Source organism: Sander vitreus, chromosome 14 (assembly GCF_031162955.1).
Source record: "Sander vitreus isolate 19-12246 chromosome 14, sanVit1, whole genome shotgun sequence".
In the NCBI taxonomy this organism is placed as follows: Eukaryota; Metazoa; Chordata; class Actinopteri; order Perciformes; family Percidae; genus Sander; species Sander vitreus.
The window spans coordinates 2,276,557-2,298,931 of NC_135868.1; the positions used below are offsets into that span (position 1 = coordinate 2,276,557).

At 41.9% G+C, this 22,375-nt stretch overlaps 1 protein-coding gene across 1 annotated transcript in view; it reads left to right on the forward strand.

The window, feature by feature from the left end:
• LOC144529242 (uncharacterized) overlaps window positions 1-19,758 on the forward strand; it is a 75,816-nt gene extending 56,058 nt beyond the window's left edge. The window contains exons 7-11 of the mRNA XM_078268246.1: window positions 980-1,899; window positions 12,471-12,570; window positions 13,458-13,655; window positions 17,862-18,317; window positions 18,489-19,758. Of these exons, the coding sequence (XP_078124372.1) occupies window positions 980-1,899; window positions 12,471-12,570; window positions 13,458-13,655; window positions 17,862-18,317; window positions 18,489-19,357 (2,543 nt within the window). The 3' untranslated portion in view covers window positions 19,358-19,758. The remainder of the gene's footprint in view (window positions 1-979; window positions 1,900-12,470; window positions 12,571-13,457; window positions 13,656-17,861; window positions 18,318-18,488) is intronic.
• Window positions 19,759-22,375: the final 2,617 nt, after the last annotated feature.

Consider the following 22,375-nt stretch of genomic DNA (forward strand, 5'->3'; position numbering starts at 1 on the left):
CATGGTTAAAAAAGCAAATATAATAAGATTAATTTCTGGATTTTATTAATCGATATCGGGTCACTCAAACAAAGACATACTTTAAATGTAGAGTTGATTATTTTAACCCAAAATCACGGTTGCAGCCGTGTGCCTGCTGCACGCCCTGCTATGCCCTGTTACACCCTGCTATGCTCTGCGGTGCCCTGCAGTGCCCTGCTACATCCTGCTACGTCCGGCTACGTCCTGCTACGCCCTGCTATGCTCTGCTGTGCCCTGCTGCATCCTGTAACGCCCTGCAGTGCCTTGCTATGCCACGAACAACTACAACTACTATTTCTAGTCTTACTTTCATTGTCTTTATTGTGACTATTATTGCCACTATTCATCACACCCCCAACCGGCACCTTCAGACACTGCCTACCAAGAGCCTGGGTCTGTCCCAGATTTCTTCCTAAAAGGGAGTTCTTCCTCGCCACTGTCACACTAAATGCTTGCTCTTGGGGGAATTACTAAAATTGTTGGGTCCTTGTAAATTATAGAGTGTGGTCTAGACCTACTCTATCTGTATCTGTGATTCGATACTATAAATAAAATTGAAATGAATTGAATATAGCAAAAATATGAGCTTTGCCCTATAACTCCCTTAGCGTACATCACACCTTTTATAAAAAAAAAATAAAAAAATTTAAAAAAAAGTATATCCACGCGTTCCCTGAATGGAGATGAATTTCGTGATATAGGCCACAGCCATTTCCAACTATAATCTTTTCCCCTCTTAATCGCGATATATTGGAAACCAACTTTTTCTAACTCCTCCAAGACCCTAAGTCCGATTTGCACAAAACCTGGTGCATAATATCTCCAGATGGCGCTGACAAGAGCAGTGCCAGAAATGGGCCGGAACTCACTGGTACTGAGTACCAGCACTCCTGATTTTTGTCCACATGAACAACAACTCTTCTCTGTAATGTCTCTGTGTGTTTCCTGTTTCCTGCAGATGTTGAGCAGCTGTTGGTGGTTAAAGAAGAGGTTCCCCCTGAGCAGCAGGAGTGCAGCTCCAGTGTAGACCAGCAAGAGCCAGAGCTCCCCCCACACATTAAAGAGGAACAGGAGGAACTGTGGAGCAGTCTGGAGGGAGAGCAGCTTCAAGGGCTGGAGGAGGCTGATATCACCAAGTTCCCATTCACTCCTGTCCCTGTGAAGAGTGAAGATGATGAAGAGAAAGCTCAGTCCTCACAGCTTCATCAAAGACAAACACAACACATGGAAACAGAAGCTGATGGAGAGGACTGTGGAGAACCAGAACCAGCCAGGAACTCACATCCACATCCACTTTTACAACCAGAGACTGAAGACCAGACTGGAGACTCGTCTGAATCTGAGAATGATGACAGTGCTGATTGGAAGGAGACCAGAGAACCTCAGTCAGCTTTAAAGTCTCTGAAACATGATTCAAGACATAAGAAAACACTTAGCTGCTCTGAGTGTGGGAAAAGATTTGGCTTCAAGTCACATCTGGAAGATCACATGATAACTCACACAGGAGAAAAACCTTTCAGCTGCTCTGAGTGTGATAAAGCTTTCACTGAACGTGGACACCTGAAGAGACACATGATGACTCACACAGGAGAAAAGCCTTTCAGCTGCTCACTTTGTAATACATCTTTTACACGGAGTGGAAGTTTACGGTCACACATGACAGTCCACACAGGGGAGAAAAGATTCAGCTGCAGTGTTTGTAACAAAAGATTTGTCTGGCGTTCTCATGTCAAAACACATAAATGTGTTGGTCCGATGGAAACAGAAGCTGATGGAGAGGACTGTGGAGGACCAGAACCAGCCAGGAGCTCACATCCACATCCACTTTTCTGTCCCTGCAGGATTTCGCAGCCTTTTTTTGAGATTGTTGCGGCCCAAAATGCCTGATTTCGTGGGAGCTTTTGTAAAAAATTGCGATAAAAGTTGCGAGGTCTTTTGTATGTTTGTTGCAATGAAGTTACGGTAGACAGTGAAAGTTGCAAAAAAAAAAATTTATTTATTTTTTTATAGTTCTTTAAAAATAAAAAGTAAACTTGTTTTGGGGAGAATAAAATTACTCTGGGCTGAGTTTTCCTAGTAACCTTAACAAAAATGCTTTGGATGCTGCAAATGTTGGTATAATATGAAAATGGCTGGTGGATTTAAGACAAAAAATAATTTATTGAATGAATCAAATTTGAACATATGTGTCAGTGGCTTGTTGATCTTTACATTGTTAGTTTATTTCCTATCCTGGCCTGGGACACACATTACATACGGTTTGTTAAAGTAAAGTTACTTATTGGACTTTAACTTATCATTGCCCTTACAATAACGAGTGTAGCTGTCCTCAATTTAGGTCATTGTGTCGTCTCATCTCCGGTTTTTCCTGCATCCACCCTGTGTGTGTGTGTGTGTGTGTGTGTGTGTGTGTGTCTGCAGCAGCTACAGTGACATCAAAGTGAAAAAAACATCACAGCGTACATTGATGTTAAAATGTATACAGGTTGGCAGGACGGTCTGAAATGTTTTGCACTGTCCTTCGCTGTACGTTTTGTTGGTAAATGTGAGATGTTCGAGTCATACACACGTCTCGTCTTCATATCGGAAACAAGGCAATGAATTTCACATACTGATGGCATGTGGGACTGCTGGGATTGGTTGAAGTCGCGGGAAACTTCAGGTTATTGGTATAATTTGCGGAAAAGTTGCGGTGATTGGTCAGAATTGCGAGTCGCACCAAATTCACGGTGATTGGTTGAATTCACGTGAATTGGCGCGATCACGACGTCGCGAAATCCTGGAGGGAATGACTTTTACAACCAGAGACTGAAGACCAGACTGGAGACTCTTCTGAACTTGAGACTAATGACAGTGCTGATTGGATGGAGACCAGACAACCTTAACCACATTGATTTTTTTTGACTATTTTACAACTTATTGATAGGATTACACCAGCCCTGTATAACAGTGTATACACAGAAGGAATGTTTCTGGATTCATCAAAAGCGTTCCATAAAGTAAATCATGAAATTGTACTCGCCAAACTGTGGCTTTCAGGGTTCAGTACTTCAATGGTTACATGAGTACTTAAGAAATAGCAAACATAATCAGAAGTGTTCATATTAATCTTGTGCGGGGTCCCACAGGGGTCAATTCTTGGCCCTCTTCTCTTTTTTCTCATTTAGATAAACGACCAAGCCTCTGTCTCCCAAACTGTGTTGAGTGAGAAGAAAATAAACCTTGATTGGTCTGTTCTTTCACAGTGTTTCCTGCTTTATAAAACTGTTTTTCTTTTGCACAGAAGATAACTCAGTGATACATGTATAGAGGACTTCATCTTTAAGCCTCTCCTTGTATTTAATCTGTGCTGTTTTAGCTTTACGTCAATGTGACCGCATATAACTCAGACTTGTGTCGTAATGGAAGTTTTAGAAGTCGTTCCTTTTCTCTACAGAAACTTAACATGTAGCCACTGTCACTGCTTCTGCTTTTGTTTCCACTGTTCCCCACTTCCTGGAGTTTTCCGCCCGTTTGACCTACTTTTTCAACCTTGTTTGACCTATTTAATTGTTCCGCTTGTGATCATTTCTGCTACTTTTTGTCCAATTTGGGAGTTTCCTCCAACATAAAGTTCAGTTATATTCCAATAAATCTTCCCCTCCTCTCGTCTGATTAGTATGACTGAGACTGACAGGACTATTATTATTATTATTACATTCATGATTCTGTCATAACTCTGTGATGAAAGACTTGCAGAAGCTGATCTGTTAATATGAGTGAAACCCTTCACTGTAACATAATGTATAAGAGTTATGTGTGTAGTGAGTTGTGGCCAAGTGTTATTGGGCCTGTTGTCCAATCTCAGCGCTCGGCCCTCTGTTTAATTAAACTGTTAAATGCTCAATAAAGTTCAGATGAAGCCAATGTGTCCGCTTGTGTCAAAACGGTTTGTAGATAGACAGAAATGAGTGAGCAAAATAACAATTACACTTTTATTTTACATTTTATTTGTATTATTTACCAGTATGAAATAGGCAAACTAATCTGGGCCGGAGGTGATACGAGGTAGCCTAGAAATCTAGACGCACCCTAGTGGCAGCAAATGTAATTTGCAGCAAGGGTCTTCTAGCAACTCTCTGTTGGTTTGCGAGCTGGAAAAACCAAACTCTAGCAGGGCCAATCACATCGTGTATAGAGTCGGTGGGCGGAGCTTAACATAAGTTGAGATGGTTCCGCGTGGATTGCCTTCTACTTGAATACAAAGAAGATGGCTGCTGCTGCTGGCGAACAGCGGTCTTTGGAATCGGCTTTGGCTGCGACTCTGGAAGACTTGGAGTTCAGCTTTTCTTTGAGAAAAGAACAAAGAACGGCACTGAAGTCATTCTTAAAAAAGGAAGATGTGTTCGGAGTTTATAGATATGGGGCAGGGGGAGCTCCCCTCGTGCCTGAAACTGATAATTGCATTGTTTAAAAAATGAGTGGAATAATTCTGGCATGATCAGATATTTTAAATATCTTAAATATCACAAAACAACTAAATGGTGGTAGGTAATACATCTGATTTCATATACTGCTTTAGTAAAAAAAAATATTACCTGGCTGACAATGGGAGCAGCAGGACGCAAAAAATGAAAATGACTGTTGTACTATGTCTGGACATCTTACCAGGTTTCCTAAATGCCACATTTGATGTCAGCTTACTAACTGATTGCGGGTTTTGTGTAGATTTGGACTTTTATACGTTTATTCCACTTTGTTTAAACGGCGAAGTGGAGGAAGCCTAGTGACGAGTCCATAGCAACCAGTTTGTGTGTTGAATGTTACCCAGAGTGCCTTGCTGAATGGTCTCAATATTTTATTGTTTTATTTCATGTGAATACTAGTTTACTAGAGGAGTAACTTAGTATTTGAAGTAATGCAGGAAGTGTGCATTTAGTTTCCATGCTTATTTTGTTTCCACAACAATGTTAGTGAGTAAATCTACTGAAATGGCCCCCCCCCCCACCATAACAATGTTAGTGAGTAAATCTACTGAAATGGCCCCCACCATAACATTGTTAGTGAGTAAATCTACTGAAATGGCCCCCCCCCCCACCATAACAGAGGAGAGTGATGCGTCAGATCAGAATGCAGAGGTTTAGTCTCATATGTCTTAGCTGTAAAAAAAAAACAAAAAAACAATGGGAATCTGTATATATTTGCCAAACGCAAACCAGAACAGAAGGTATCGATAAATTGTTGGGGGAGGGTCAGGCCTTTTTTCCAAATCGTTTTGGAGGGTCATAGAAAGTTTTTTACTGGGAGGGGAGGGTTCTTTTTTGGCTAAAGGTTCCAAAACTCCTCCGGTGGCCCCTTAACTAAATAACGAACGGTCCCTTATCCCACCCCTCGGATTGAGCCCTGCCAATGGTGAGTTCCCAGACCCAACATCGATTGATGTGGGTCTGGCTTGTCAGTTTAGATAGGAGGGATTCTTTTTCTAAAATTGGGCTACTTTCCTCTGGGATCAATAAATGATCAGTTCTTGTCTTGAATGACTGTAGACTAACTAAGGAATAATGTAGAGTGAGCCGGTCATTATTTTTTGAATATTTAGGGCCCGAGCACCGACAGTGGCGAAGGCCCTATTGAAACTGAAGGAATTATTTTTTCCCCGGCAAATTAATTGCCTTTATGAGGTGCTTAACATACTCAAAAACTCACCAACGTTGGCATTCGCATCAAGCCTAGTGAAGATTTACGTATTTTAAGGGTTTCGGGAATAGGTACACAAAAATGGCTCGCTAGCGCCCCCTACAAAATTCTAAAAATGTAGCCCCTGCAGTACGTTTAACATAGACTAACGAAACTTGGTACACATATGTAGCATGTCAAGACGTACAAAAAAGCTCATTGGATCCATATCCTTAATGCAACACGAAGTCCGCCATTTTTAATTGAAAGTTCGAAATTAGTAAGATTTAGGCCATTTCCACATCGTACTTTAACGAACTCCTCCTAGAGATTTCATCCGATCGACTTCAAATTTGGTCTGTACCATCTTAAGACCTTAAAGATGAAAAGTTATTAAAAGAAAAACTTTTCGTCATAGGGCATGGCCGTGGCTGGGCAGCCATTTTGTGCGTTTCGCCATCGAAACCGGAAGTGGGTGTAACTTGAGTGTACATTGTCCAATTGGCTCAAACTTTTCAGGATTCATAAGAGTCCAACCCTGAGGATAAATAAAGGCCGATATTGGCTCAAAGTCATAGCGCCCCCTGGTGGCAGCAGGAAGTACGCCTAAAGTCAAGGTTCTATACTTTAACGAACTCCTCCCACAGATTTCATCCGATGGACTTCAAATTCGTTTTTTGCCATCTCAAGACCTTAACGATGACAAATTATTAAAAGCTTGAGTTTTTGTCCAACAGTGTGGGAGTGGCATGGCGGCCATTTTAAGCATTTATCGATGAACGAAGAAGTTGTTGTAACTTTAGTGTACATTGTCACATCTGCCCGAAGTTTCTCATGATTGACGAGTCCAGGCCTTACGACATCTATAGGCCAAAATTGACTTTTGGTCATAGTGCGCAATAGGAAAGCCACCTTATACGACAAACATCATCCGATTTACAAAAAACGTATAATGTGTGGTCTACATGTGATACTGAGCCGGCTCCTATACTTACCACTTACTCAGGCCACGCACCCTTTTATGGCTTTTGAACCGTTTAAGATAGTCTTGTGTGAGGTATCATTGAACTCAGCAGAAAGTTCCTTTTTGATTGGTGATGGTTTGACCCGCCCCCTATGATTTAGCCATGCCCCCTTTCACAGCTAAAGAACTGTATGACGTAGGGTCTTGTGTGAGATATCATTGAACTCAGCAGAGAATTTCATTGGTGACGATTTGCAGTGTCTGAGTTAGTTAATTCTATTTCTGTTTGTGTTCCCTGTTTCCTGCAGATGTTGAGCAGCTGTTGGTGATTAAAGAAGAGGTCCCCCGTGTAGCCCCGTGTAGCTCCAGTGTGGACCAGCAGGAGCCAGAGCCCCCCCCACATATTAAAAAGGAAAAGGAGGAACTGTGGAGCAGACAGGAGGGGGAGCAGCTTCAAGGGCTGGAGGTGGCTGATATCACCAAGTTCCCATTCCCTCCTGTCCCTGTGAAGAGTGAAGATGATGAAGAGGAAGCTCAGTCCTCACAGCTTCATCAAAGACAAATTCAACACATGGAAACAGAAGCTGATGTAGAGGACTGTGGAGGACCAGAAACAGGCAGGAACTCACATCCACTTTTACAAGCAGAAACTGAAGACCAGACTGGAGACTCTTCTGAACCTGATACTGATGACAGTGCTGATTGGAAGGAGACCAGAGAACCTCAGTCAGCTTTAAACTCTCTGAAACATGATTCAACATGTAAGAAAACATTCAGCTGCTCTGAGTGTGGGAGAAGATTTGGCCACAAGGGACATCTGAAGAGTCACATGAGAACTCACACAGGAGAGAAGCCTTACAGCTGCTCCGTGTGCGGTAAAGGTTTCACTTTAAATGGAAATCTAAAGACACATTTGAGAATCCACACAGGAGAGAAACCTTTCAGTTGCTCAGTTTGTGATCAAAGATTTTTTCAAAAAGCACATGTGATTAAACACATGAGAATCCACAGGGGATAAAAGTCACTCAGCTGCTCTGAGTGGGACAAGATTTTCACAAACAAGATATTTGAGACAACACACTAGAGTCCATCCAGAGGAGAACCGATTCAGCTGCAGAGTTTGTCACAAAAGATTTGCCTGGCGTTCAACGGGCGAAACACATGAATGTTTTCTCAGTCAGGTTTAAACTCTCTGTAACATGATTTACTGGTGAAATAAGTTATTGGTATTTAGGGGTGCAACTAAGGACATAACTTTGGGTTCAATATTAGGGGGGTTGAGATCTCCAAAAAATGTTTTGCATATCACTTACTTTATTTCCTGCATTCTGGTGAATGTCTTTGCACCAATGTATGGTGCAAATGTCTTGAATAATGTAAAGGAAATCATTATTAGGTTTTTGGGGAGATTGCACTGGCCAGTTTTGATTATGGGGGGGTTGTAACCACGGCTTTAAATTAACTTTCTTGGTGCGTGATCACGGAAGGTTTGTATTATGTGGACGCTCCGACTGCGTTGTTGTCATTAGTTAGGATTCCTCATGGGGGAGACAGAAACTACGCACTATAGCTTCAAGTATAGGTCCAGGCACTGCTTTCAAAGTACCGTCAGCACAACCCCAAACAATACTCAACCCTATTCTGAATGCTGTAATCTGTAAACTCTGGAAGCTGATCTTTGCTTAAATGTTGTTTGAATTTTGTCTAATAACAGATAATGTAGTCCATTATTATGTGAGTATCTAACACTATGTGTTTGCTTTCATTAGACTTCTGTTCCACTATATTATCACTAGTAGTTATTTCCATTTGATATATTCGGGCCTGTCGGCACTATAGCGCAGGGATTAAAGTTCTCCGTCGCTACGACGGATTTCGGTCAATTTGATTTAAAAAATACCATATCTGAGATCGATGCAGATCCGATGATCTTTTTGTAAGGCAACTACAAATATTGGGTCCGTTGAGGGAGATAAGAAGTGTAGGCTAGGTTCTTTCCGTGCATTAATGTATACAATTTCTTACTATCGCAAACTCTTGTCAGGGGAGGTTATTCATTTGGGTGCCACCTATGGCTTGAACAGATAGCCTGCTATGCCACCCAATGTAGCCTATTATTGTTATGGTTTTCAATCATAAAACTAACGTTATGTGTAAAGCAATGCACTGTAAACCGTGCCGAATGCAATTTATTACCCCTTCTGTTAAGACGTCCACAATCTTTCACAATTTGCGACGAAAGGTTTTGACTGAGCGTGTTAACATAAAATATAATAATAATAATAATAATAATAATAATAATAATAATACAATCATGAAATAGACTATTTGCCATTATTGCGAACTGTTGTGTAAGAGGGTCAGTCGTGTTTGTGCTATGACCCAGACAGCCTTATAGCCTGTTTTGGTTTCACTTTTAACGACAGTAGGTTATGACTGTATGTTGACATAAAATAATCATGCAATTAAAATAGTCAACTTATGACTTGTAAATATTATTGATTTATAGCACAAAACCCGGAACCAGTTTCCTTGCATATTAGCATCATAATTTGTGTGCGTCTAATGGTAACCACTATTTAGCAAGGCCACTAGCTGTCATGGATGCGTTGTTGCTAACGGAAGGCACAGACGTGTCTGCGATAGATAAAACAGTGACAAATAAATGGAGATGGCCTTGGCTGTTGGAAACGGGGGAGAACAGCAAGCCATACAGCTCATGGTGTACAAAAATGAAAATGCCAAAATCAGTTTGCTTTTGCGTGGTTTGCTGCAATTTTTCTGTTATATCATTGTGTTTATTTATTGTTATTGTAAAAACATTCTTTTTGTTTAAATTTAAATAATAATAAAGCTTTCACTGAAAAGTTATATATGTTTCATTATTAGTAGCCCTTGCTAGATAGATTTGACTTGGTGTTGAATTGCATATTAATACAAAAAGAATCTCCCTTTAAACATTTTTGGCCTGAAGTAATTAAATAGAGTGTAAGGTAAAGCCTTTCTACAATATGATTGCTGCAGTAGAAAAGAACAGCAATGGTTAGTCGTGGGATGGTACTGAAATATTGTTTTGTTCATCAGGAAAAGAGAACACTCGCTGTACTCCCTTTACTTTGCTGTTTGCATCTTGTTGTACATTAAAGAGGAACTATGCAGTTTTTTTTAACTTAATTGACCTTAACTGACCAGCTTCGGAGTCATTGGAATAGTTATATGACTTTTTTAAGGTTGAATGGTGGTCGTCTTGCTCCCCCATAGCGCCTGTGAGCGTAAAAACCACCCTCGCAACTTTGGGCCTCAGCATCAGGAAGTATGTGTGCAGTGCCGTAAAGCAATTTGTTACGTTGCGAGACCTGATATCACGCGATGTACAGAATTGCTTTACCGCGCTGTACACATACGCCCATCCAGGAACCGACTAACAAGGTAGAGATGGAGTTTTTCACACTATCATCATGGCTGAGCCGGCAAAAAAGAAACAGAAAGGTAGGAAAGCATTGTTGGAGGAACAGAGAAAGAGGAAACAGCAGACTGACAGAGAGAGGAGTCAGACACCAGTAAACATAGGAGCTGTGGGGGGGGGGGCTCTATAGAGAAACCTGTAGGGGGGTCTATAGAGAAACTTGTAGGGGGGAGCTCTATAGAGAAACCTGTAGGGGGGGGCTCTATAGAGAAACCTGTAGGGGGGGGCTCTATAGAGAAACCTGTAGGGGGGGGCTCTATAGAGAAACCTGTAGGTGGGGGGGGCTCTATAGAGAAACCTGTAGGGGGGGGAGCTCTATAGAGAAACCTGTAGGGGGGGGCTCTATAGAGAAACCTGTAGGGGGGGGAGCTCTATAGAGAAACCTGTAGGGGGGGGCTCTATAGAGAAACCTGTAGGGGGGGGCTCTATAGAGAAACCTGTAGGGGGGGCTCTATAGAGAAACCTGTAGGGGGGGGCTCTATAGAGAAACCTGTAGGGGGGGCTCTATAGAGAAACCTGTAGGGGGGGGCTCTATAGAGAAACCTGTAGGGGGGGAGCTCTATAGAGAAACCTGTAGGGGGGGGCTCTATAGAGAAACCTGTAGGGGGGGAGCTCTATAGAGAAACCTGTAGGGGGGGGCTCTATAGAGAAACCTGTAGGGGGGGGCTCTATAGAGAAACCTGTATGGGGGCTCTATAGAGAAACCTGTAGGGGGGCTCTATAGAGAAACCTGTAGGGGGGGGCTCTATAGAGAAACCTGTAGGGGAGGAGCTCTATAGAGAAACCTGTAGGGGGGGCTCTATAGAGAAACCTGTAGGGGGGCTCTATAGAGAAACCTGTAGGGAGGAGCTCTATAGAGAAACCTGTAGGGGGGGCTCTATAGAGAAACCTGTATGGGGGCTCTATAGAGAAACCTGTAGGGAGGAGCTCTATAGAGAAACCTGTAGGGGGGGGCTCTATAGAGAAACCTGTATGGGGGCTCTATAGAGAAACCTGTAGGGAGGAGCTCTATAGAGAAACCTGTAGGGGGGGGCTCTATAGAGAAACCTGCCAGGAAAAGGCCAGAAAACGGCGAAGAAATTGCCAAAACTGCATAGCACCCATTTAAAAACTAATATGGCGCGATCGCAAAAGGGGTACTATCTGTATAAGTAGATATGAACAGCTTATGACTTGGCCTGAAAAAAAGTTCCATCAAAAGATTTTTTTTCACTTTAATCCCTGAGCGCCACCTAGTTAGTTTGTTTCATTTGTTGTTTGCCTCCCAGGACAAAAAAGTGGAAAGTTGGGAAAATGTTGAGTTCTATTTCGTTTCTACTGACCGCCAGAGGCGGTGCTTTCAGCACCTGGATATCCATCGCACGCATGTGCAGGTCAAGTGTTTGTATCAACAAAGTCACCTGTGACGTCACCTGTGAAGTGACGTCTTGCATCTTCTCGCATTGGTAAGCAGGTTTTCAAGTTTCAAACAGAGTCTTGTTACCCAAACGGGTTGGAGCTGTGAATTTAAGACTAAAATTAAAAAGAATAAAAGACTGCGACTAGCCACGATTGCCCTTATTACATAAGGTAAGACCGATTTTTTAGAAAGAGTTAACGTTGTGTTACGGCCAAGCCGCTTGGCCGACTTATAGTCAGCTGTGTCGGTGTTCACGCCGTTCCTGAGAAGGGCGAAGATACGGGGAGATTCCCTCCCGCTAACTTTCTTTTCTTGTAACGGAATGCAGTAGTGGTCTCGCTTTGAATGCGTTTGTTCAAATTCTCCCGGTCGGTCATCGGAGGTTGTTTTTTTTTAGTTGTTGGGTATGCGCTCATAAGTTAATGGTGCAGTTAATATTATTTCCTAATTATTGTAGTTGTTACCGCTGTTGGGCTGCAGGCCATTTAGGCTCAACTTTTGTTTCTTTGTTAAGACGCTATAGCGTGAAATAAGGTTGGCGTTGGCGGCGCGTGCTCGTAGCGTAGCCACCCCGTAATTGAGTTGATTAAGAAGCGGCCCTTTTGCCGCTGCTCTGGTTTAATGGGTCTTCCTTTGTTTGACAATCATGGTGCATGAGTGTGCTCGCTCGGACACCTCACGATCGCTCCGCATATCCCGTTACATGGCAAAAGGAGATATTCAGTCTTGAAATTCATGCATTGGAGTGTGCTCCAGACGGCGCTACGTTATATAGTAGCATTCCGTTATTTTCGCCTTGAGATAGAAGGGATTGTCTACATCATAATGCAGCATCACTGTCAACAATAACAGCACCTGGGACAGGGTGACACGCTTAACCACGGTGCAGGCTGCCTGCTTGCAGCATGAGTGAAGGCGCAGCAAGACAGTCAGTAACAATGTTTATGACCTGTGTTGACTGCCAGGCCCCTCTTGAGCCAGATGATGGTTTGTGTTTCCTGTTTCCTGCAGATGTTGAGCAGCTGTTGGTAGTTAAAGAAGATGTTCCCCCTGAGCAGCAGGAATGTAGCTCCAGTGTAGACCAGCAGGAGCCAGAGCCCCCCCTCCCCACAGGAACTGTGGAGCAGTCAGGAGGAGAGCAGCTTCAAGGGCTGGAGGAGGCTGATATCACCAAGTTCCCATTCACTCCTGTCCCTGTGAAGAGTGAAGATGATGAAGAGGAAGCTCAGTCCTCACAGCTTCATCAGAGACAAACTCAACACATGGAAACAGAAGCTGATGGAGAGGACTGTGGAGGACCAGAACCAGCCAGGAACTCACATCCACTTTTACAACCAGAGACTGAAGACCAGACTGGAGACTCGTCAGAGACTGAAGTCAGTGATGGGGATTTGGAGGAGAGCACTCAGTCAGGTTTAAACTCTCTGAAACATGATTCAACATGTAAGAAAACATTCAGCTGCTCTGAGTGTGGGAGAAGATTTGGCCACAAGGGACATCTGAAGAGTCACATGAGAACTCACACAGGAGAGAAACCATTCAGTTGCTCTGAGTGGGACAAGATTTTAATATACTTTGTACTGTATTGTACATACATGTGTGTTTGTATATACAAAAAATAAAGTGGAAAGTTGGGAAAATGTTGAGTTTTATATCAGCAGTGAATTAACTTGTGATCATCAAACAGTAAAATAAATCTGATATCTTGTACACGGGAAAGAAACTAAACCTACAGACTCAAACTACAGAGATTCATAGAAGCTACAAAAGTACTGACGGCTGAACTCAGAGACTTAAATAAAAAACAACCTTGTGGACTTTTATTTTGAAGCTCAGCAACTGATCTGGACCGGAAGCTGTAGTCTTCACTGCGGCTAACTTCACTCTTTGAACAAGATGGCGTCTAGCAGAAAGGTGTGTTATCAGAGTGTCTCTGTTGTGTTGAGAAAGAGGTAAAATGTGTAAAGTCCAGATGCTGAGAGCGTTGGTGGAGCAGCGACTAACTGCGGCTGCTGAAGAGATATTTGGGCTGTTTGAAAGAACGATAGCAGAGTACGAGGAGGAACTTTGTCGTTCAAAAGAGGAGAACGAGCGACAACGGGAGCTGCTGGACGCTGTTTTCAGCCCTCAGCTTCGGTTACACAGAGCAGGTTTGGTCATTAAACCTTCAGTTGATCTTTCTCTCCTTCCTGTCATCTCTTCTCTCAGCAACGATAGGACGGATGTAAATAAGCATTTGTTCATAAGTTGTATTTGCATCTAAGCTCTTTAACAGGCCTTCGCCAAATTTACCAGACTCCATGTAAATAATCAGTACTTTTATCATCGTAAAACACACTGCATTCAAAGTGGACAGAAACACAATAAAACTATCAAAGTCCGTATTGGTTCATCTTTCCACTGTTCCGACAATCACCACTCTGGTTTGGTTGATATTAACCCTTAATTCACTGATTTACATGTGGAAATATGCTGGCTCTATACACGCTAAAAGTCCTGATTATTTACATGGAGTCTGGTGGAGATATGCTGGCTCTATACACGCTAAAAAGTCCTGATTATTTACATGGAGTCTGGTGGAAATATGCTGGCTCTATACACGCTAAAAGTCCTGATTATTTACATGGAGTCTGGTGGGTTTGGTGATGGTGATTTCGGGGCTGTTTTCTAGATAAACAAAGGTTCTTATTTAATAGGTATTCCCTTAGGACTGTATAGGTGATGGTTACATAGTAGTGATGTTCACCTTGGAACACAACAGCACAGTATTGTAACAACTGAGGCAGTGTGTGTGTGTGTGTGTGTGTGTGTGTGTGTGTGTGTGTGTGTGTGTGTGTGTGTGCGCGTGCGCGCGCTTATATAATTGCAAAAGGGTTCAACAATGTTTTCTCTTCTTTCAATGTTAGCCTTTTAAAATGATATCAGATTAGTAAACAGAAGGTGCCTTTGGAACATTGGATGAATGGTTGCTGATAATGGGCAATGTCGATAATATTGCATTAAAGATCAGCCACTTCTTTCTCCAACAGTCGAGAACCCTTTTGCATTATGTAAACACATAATGTAATCAGAAAACTGCTGCTCTGGTTAAAAAAAACAATGATCTCAGCTGGTATTCTGTAATGGAGTGGAATGGAAATTTCTAAGTGACCCCAAACGTTTGACCGGTAGCGTATATCTTTTTGTGTGTGTGTGTGTGTGTGTGTGTGTGTGTCTATATATGTGTGTGTGTGTGTGTGTGTGTGTGTGTCTGTGTCTGTCTCTCTGTGTGTCTGTGTGTTCATTTAACATTCACTGTTCGGCCGTCGGTACAAGAAAATGACTCCGTTACAAGCAGCAAGTTACTCAGACATACATACTCACTCACTCACACACATACAGAAAAAACAAGAAATATACTAGAAATAATAAACAAATAAGATAAAAAATGCCAAAACAACTACTGGAAAAAAATATATACTTAGAGGGATGAAAAATAATGTACATTTACATACAAGTGTAGAATCAAATGTACAACCTACATACTATACTGTACGTAGTGTATGTAACAAAATGAAATGCGTATAATATTAAATATGAAGTAACCAGCAAGTAGCATAATCGTGCAATATTGTAATAAATTGAGAAGAATCCATTGGTCAGTTTAACCCATGTGTTTGTTTACCCATTTTTATTTACGATGCTGAAGTTGGCATCCGATTAGCAGCTTCCAATTCGGCATTTTAGGCGAAACTTAAAGCTGAAGTTTGGGAAACATAACTCAGATTGCTGAGTGACTGATCCTGTTTTCTGAACCTCTGACTGTATTAAAGCATGTTAGTCATTAAGGTAAATTATGAATCATGTCTAAAACACACTTTTAGATTTGTGAAAGCTTTATTGTCTTTATGAGAACGTAATAAAGGGAGATTTCACAGTTTTTTTTCATATGTAGACCAGGTCCAGATCCAAAACCACTACACCTAGACTTGTCAAATCTGGACTTAATTATCCCAGAGAGGCAAATATTCTTAAGGCCCTGTCACACCAACCCGATAATCGGCCGTCTGACAGTCTGGCGAGAAGTCTGTCTTTCATAAGGTCTTTTCACACAGGGAGAGATTGTCGAGCCTCGTGATTCATTTTCAATGAAAGGCGAGCGGGCAGGTAGGTAGGGGGGCAGGTAGGGTAGGGGCCCGTTCAGTTTTACAGGCGACGCAACAAGCAACTTTTCCCTACGCACAAATCAATGAACAAGAGACGAATTCTTCTGTTTGTGAGTTCACTAAAATATCAAACTGTTTTCTAAACAGTTATCAGGGCATAGACGGCGAGGCTTCTGCTTGTCAGAGCATTGGCACAAGACTGGCTTTATCGGGTAACGTCCGTAATTATGCTATTTTAGCTAACTTTAGCTATCAACGATAACAGTCTGTGGTTAGGAAAGGCTAGGATTGTCACTATTTGTTATAAATCAACCTGTGATTAGAGATATATGATACCACAGTCAACCAATCTTATTCAGTTTTACCAGCAGGGAAACAGAAGTGCACATTATGTCCATGGTTACCCAGCATTGATCGCTTGGCGTTTACGTCTGTTCACATGAGGAGAGCAGTGACCCCCGCGGATCCAAGCGACTACTCAGAAGAAGTGTCGCTCCCCGAGTGAAAAGCCCTTTAGTCACCTTTTTTTTTTTTTTTACAGAAGCGGATTACTCCAGTTCTCCACACTTCTTCCGTTATTCCACCAGGAAACCATCTTACAGGCAGTTATTCCCCAGAGCCGACATCGGTAAACACGAGAAGATAATCAAAGATTGACTATTAAGCCCAAGAGGCATCACTAAGTTTAGTTTTCGTTGTCTAGGGGGGGGAACTGGATCCTAAAGAAAACTGTTTTGGTGTTGAGAGAGAAAAGACTCACTTGCTGCACTAAGTAAAATGTATTAAGCTGAGGACATGTTTTAGTTACTTTGTTAACTTAGTTATTTTCGTAAAAAACAAAAAGCCGTGCAGCTCTATAATCTGAGCAACTACAAGTATCGATCGGGACTATTTAAAAAATCAGATCGGGGGTCAGAAAAGCTGATAAGTAAGTAAGCGTGGTTCATCTAGCACCAACCATGGTTCAGAGAGACGTCGAACGTTTCTGCTTTTATGTTAAATTTCATAGTAGAAAATTAGTTTTTTAGCAATAGTTTATTTTGCAATATGTAGATCTTTTATGACATGTTTGAAAATATATATACCTACACAAGTATCGCGTATGTTTACCTATAATGTGCAAAAACTGGATATTTGAATCATTCAAACCTCTTTAGCATAAATGTGCTGTATAAAAGAACATTGAAATGTAAAAACAAAGTAGAAAGAAAAAACAAAAAGAACATCCTAACAACAACAACAAGCAGTAGTCCACAAATCCTGAATTTTAAATTTGTGTAGCATTGGTGATTTTAGACCCTTTTTTGGGGGGCCCTTTAAAAAAAAAAAAAAAAAAAAAATTTTAGTGCTTCAAGTGAGGACAAACAATTACAGGTTCAAAGGGCTTGAAACATGTTTAATATCCTGTGTGTCTGTAGCCGATGCTATGCACCTGTAACCCCGTCAAGGAAAGGGTTAACAGAAACGTAGTATTGGCCAATCAGAGGAGGTTGTGCCAGACTCCGTCCTTTGGCTGAGTCTCTATCTGATCTGTCAGAGGGAGAGCAGGAGACAGTTTAGTTTAACGTTGGAAGTCCCCAGAGAAGAAGTTGGTAATTTCATGGCGCAGATTAGAACCCAAATTGAAACGTAAGCAACTAAAATTGCTGAATGTTAGAACATTGTGTCAAACTGGTCGTTATTACTGAGACTTATGAAGTGTCAGGTTTAGTTTCATCATAGCTGTTGCTGCAGCCTAAACCGTGCATAGTAGGGCGGTGTAATTTTCAGGACTGGTCCAGAACTCTGCCGGGACCTTGGACACAAACATTTACACACGTTTGCCACTAGGTGGCGCTATAGCAAAAGTATGCGTTTTGCCCTATAACTCCCATAGCGTACATCACACCTTTCAAAAAAAAAAAACGTATATCCCTGCATTCCCTGAATGGAGATGAATCTCGTTATAGTGGCCACGACCATTTCCAACTATAATTTTTTTCCTACTTAATCGCAATATATTGGAAACCAACTTTTTCGAACTCCTCCAAGACCGTAAGTCGGATTTGCACAAAACCTGGCGCATAATATCTCCAGATGGCCCTGACAAGAGCAATGCCAGAAATCGGCCGGAACTCACTGGTACTGAGTACCAGCACTTTGGATTTTTGTCCACATGAACAACAACATTTCTCTGTAATGTCTCTGTGTTTTGTTTGTTTTTTCCTGCAGATGTTGACCAGCTGTTGTTGGCTAAAGAAGTGGTTCCCCCTGAGCAGCAGGACTGTAGCTCCAGTGTGGACCAGCAGGAGTCAGAGCCCCCCCCACACATTAAAGAGGAACAGGAGGAACTGTGGAGTAGTCAGGAGGGAGAGCAGCTTCAAGGGCTGGAGGAGGCTAATATCACCAAGTTCCCATTCACTCCTGTCCCTGTGAAGAGTGAAGATGATGAAGAGGAAGCTCAGTCCTCACAGCTTCATCAAAGACAGATTCAACACATGGAAACAGAAGCTGATGGAGAGGACTGTGGAGGACCAGAACCAGCCAGGAACTCACATCCACTTTTACAACCAGAGACTGAAGACCAGACCGGAGACTCTTCTGATCCTGAGACTGATAACAGTGCTGACTGGAAGGAGACCAGAGAACCTCAGTCAGCTTTAAACTCTCTGAAACATGATACAAGATGTAAGAAAACATTTAGCTGTTAAAAGTACTGTCGAAACAGTTGAAATAGTTAGCTAAAAGTACTGTCTAAACAGTTGAAATAGTTATCTAAAAGTACTGTCTAAACAGGTGAAATAGTTAACTAAAAGTACTGACTAAACAGTTGTCTGTATTTGATTTTGTTTCCTGCAGATGTTGAGCAGCTGTCGGTGGTTAAAGAAGAGGTTCCCCCTGAGCAGCAGGAGTGTAGCGCCATTGTGGACCAGGAGGAGCCAGAGCCCCCCCCACACATTAAAGAGGAAAAAGAGGAACTGTGGAGCAGTCAGGAGGGAGAGCAGCTTCAAAGGCGGGAGGAGGCTGATATCAACAAGTTCCCATTCACTCCTGTCCCTGTGAAGAGTGAAGATGATGAAGAGGAAGCTCAGTCCTCACAGCTTCATCAAAGACAAACTCAACACATGGAAACAGAAGCTGATGGAGAGGACTGTGGAGGACCAGAACCAGCCAGGAACTCACATCCACTTTTACAACCAGAGACTGAAGACCAGACTGGAGACTCTTCTGAACTTGAGAATGATGACAGTGCTGATTGGAAGGAGACCAGAGAAGCTCAGTCAGCTTTAAACTCTCTGAAACATGATTCAAGATGTAAGAAACGATTCAGCTGCTCTGAGTGTGGGAGGAAATTTGGCTGCAAGGGAAGTCTGAATAGACACATGATAACTCACACAGGAGAGAAGCCTTTTAGCTGCCCAGCTTGTAATAAATCTTTTACACAGAGTGGAGATTTACAGAAACACATGAGAACTCACACAGGAGAAAAACCCTTCAGCTGCTCAGCTTGTAATAAATCTTTTACACAGAGTGGAGATTTACAGAAACACGTGAGAACTCACACAGGAGAAAAACCTTTCAGTTGCTTAGTTTGTGATAAAAGATTTTCGCGCAAGGACCATCTGAAACAACACATGTTAACTCATACAGGCTTAAACTTTTCAGCTGCTCAGTCTGTAAGAAATCTTTTACACGGAGAGGAAATTTACGGTCACACATGGCCGTAGTCCACACAGGAGAGAAAAGATTCAGCTTCAGTGTTTGTAACAAAAGATTTATTCTCATGTCAAAACACATAAATGTGTTGGTCCGATGGAAACCGAAGCAGATGGAGAGGACTGTGGAGGACCAGAACCAGCCAGGAACTCACATCCACATTTACAACCAGAGACTGAAGACCAGACTGAAGACTCTTCTGATCCTGAGACTGATGACTGTGGTGCTGATTGGAAGGAGACCAGAGAACCTCAGCAACATTGATTTTTTTTTTTTGGACTATTGTACAACTTATTGATGGGATTAAATCAGCCCTGTATAACAATGTATACACAGAAGGAAAGTTTCTTGATTAATCAAAAGCTTTCGATAAAGTTAACCATGAAATCTTACTCGCCAAACTAAGTTCCTGTGGCTTCTTGTTTAGCCTGTACATTAATGACTTACCTTCAGTTTGTCCATCTGTTAATATACATATATATTATAATATTGCATACCAATAACAAACAGCAGGCTGCAACTAAACTAACTGAAGCACTGGTCCATGTTTCTGACTGGCTAAAAATGTCATATCTACATCTTAACATTAACAAAACAGTTAAAACAGTATGTTCTTCTCTAAGAAATCCACAAGTGCACATCAGGTTGATGTTTTTATTGAATGAGAAAAACTCATGGTTGTGTCTGATTTTAAATACCTTGGTATCATTTTAGACTCTAATTTAACTTTTAAAAAGCATGTTAAAAAGGTGGCTAATGCCATCAGATATAATCTGGCTAACTTTAGACACATACGGCCATATCTAACTACAGAGGCAGCCAAACTTTTTATGCATGCCATGATCTTTTCCCACATATACTGTTTCACAAGCTGGTCCCAAGCAAACATGACAACTCTTAAACCAATAGAAACCCTTTATAAGCAAACTTTAAAAATACTAGCTCAAAAACCTATCGGCTATCTATCTATCTAGATGCCTGCCTCATTTTCAAAATATTACATGGGCTTGCACCTCCACCACTGAGTGAATTTATACAACAGAAGAACAGCAGTGGCAGGGCAGCTAGGGCAGTACAGTCTAGACGTAGTAAGTTTGGCCAAAACAGTCTTCTCAGTACAGGCCTCACATTACTGGAACTGCCTTCCTATTGAACTCAGAGAAAGGACCAGCTGTCTATCATTTAAAACCACACTCAAGAGATGGAGAAAAAAAACGGTTTAAAAACAATCAAAACTGCAATCACTTACCTCATCCTAGGTACTGCCCTTCTTTATATTGTAGACTACTTACTTTTTATTTATTTTATTTGTCCCTCTCTCTTTTCTCTTCTTTTTTCTTTCTTAATTTTCTTTCTATCTTTCTTGCATTCTTTTTTAACGTAATATGATGATGTGTTGACCTGCCAAGGGACTACAGATGAAAATGAGCTCTTTTTTTTGCTAACTCTGGCACATTTACATTTTGAGTGTAAACAAAAAATGTCAATTGATGTGCATTTTCCCTTTTAAATAAACAATTAAACAAACATAAATAAAGGGAAAAAGCCCAAAAGCATAATATGAGCACTTTAAATTAAAAGATCTGTTGCTTTTGTTTGTCTTGAATGTCTGTCTGTAGACCAAGTAAGGGATAATGTAGAGTGAGCCGGTCATTTATTTTGTTTAATATTTGTTCTCGTATTCTGTCCTATTTATTTATTATTTCATGTATATTCTGTATGTGTGCTGTGTGTCTGATATTGTGCTGCTGTAGGACTGAAATTTCCCATTTTAGGATTAATTAAAGTCTATCCATCTATCTATCCATCTATCTATCTATCTAAATCATCATAGCCTCAGCCTGCTATAATATCTTGGTATGTGCTGCCCTCTACTGGGCTCAACATGCAACAACACAAACTACTACACATCCAACACATTGTACTGGAGCTGGAACAGTTCAAAATGTTTCTCTACAGTTCATTGTCTCTGATATAATTGAGATTAACAATAAAAGTGTCTCTTTCTGTCAAATTTAAAAACATGTATTTATGCAAACAAATTAAAGTTTGAATGAATTCCAGTATACATCTTTTGGTTATTTCTAACTGTCATGTGACCCAGATCCAGGGTACAAGCGGCCGAAATGGGTTTCCTCAGGAGGGTAGCTGGCGTCTCCCTTAGAGATAGGGTGAGAAGCTCAGTTATCCGTGAGGAGCTCGGAGTAGAGACGCTGCTCCTTCACGTCGAAAGGAGCCAGTTGAGGTGGTTCGGGCATCTGGTAAGGATGCCCCCTGGGCGCCTCCCTAGGGAGGTGTTCCAGGCACGTCCAGCTGGGAGGAGGCCTCGGGGGAGACCCAGGACTAGGTGGAGGGACGTCCAGCTGGGAGGAGGCCTCGGGGAAGACCCAGGACTAGGTGGAGGGACGTCCAGCTGGGAGGAGGCCTCGGGGGAGACCCAGGACTAGGTGGAGGGACGTCCAGCTGGGAGGAGGCCTCGGGGGAGACCCAGGACTAGGTGGAGGGATTATATCTCTAACCTGGCCTGGGAACGCCTCGGGATCCCCCAGTCGGAGCTGGTTAATGTGGCCCGGGAAAGGGAAGTTTGGGGTCCCCTGCTGGAGCTGCTGCCCCCGCGACCCGACCCCGGATAAGAGGACGAAGATGGATGGATGGATGGATGTGACCCAGATGATGTCATAACACAGGTACACAGCCTATGAAGTAAACAACGCCTCTTTATTATCAGCGCTGGAATGTAACTAAGTACATGTACTCCGGTACTTGTACTTGAGTCCAAATGTTGAGGTACTTGTACTTCACTTGTCTTTTCTTTTCATGCCACTTTCTACTTCTACTCCGCTACATTTCAGAGAGAAATATTGGACTTTTTACTCCACTACATTCATCTGTTCCAGCTTTAGTTACTAGTTACTTTAGTTACTCCTCTACATTCATCTGTTCCAGCTTTAGTTACTAGTTACTTTAGTTACTCCGCTACATTCATCTGTTCAAGCTTTAGTTACTAGTTACTTTAGTTACTAGTTACT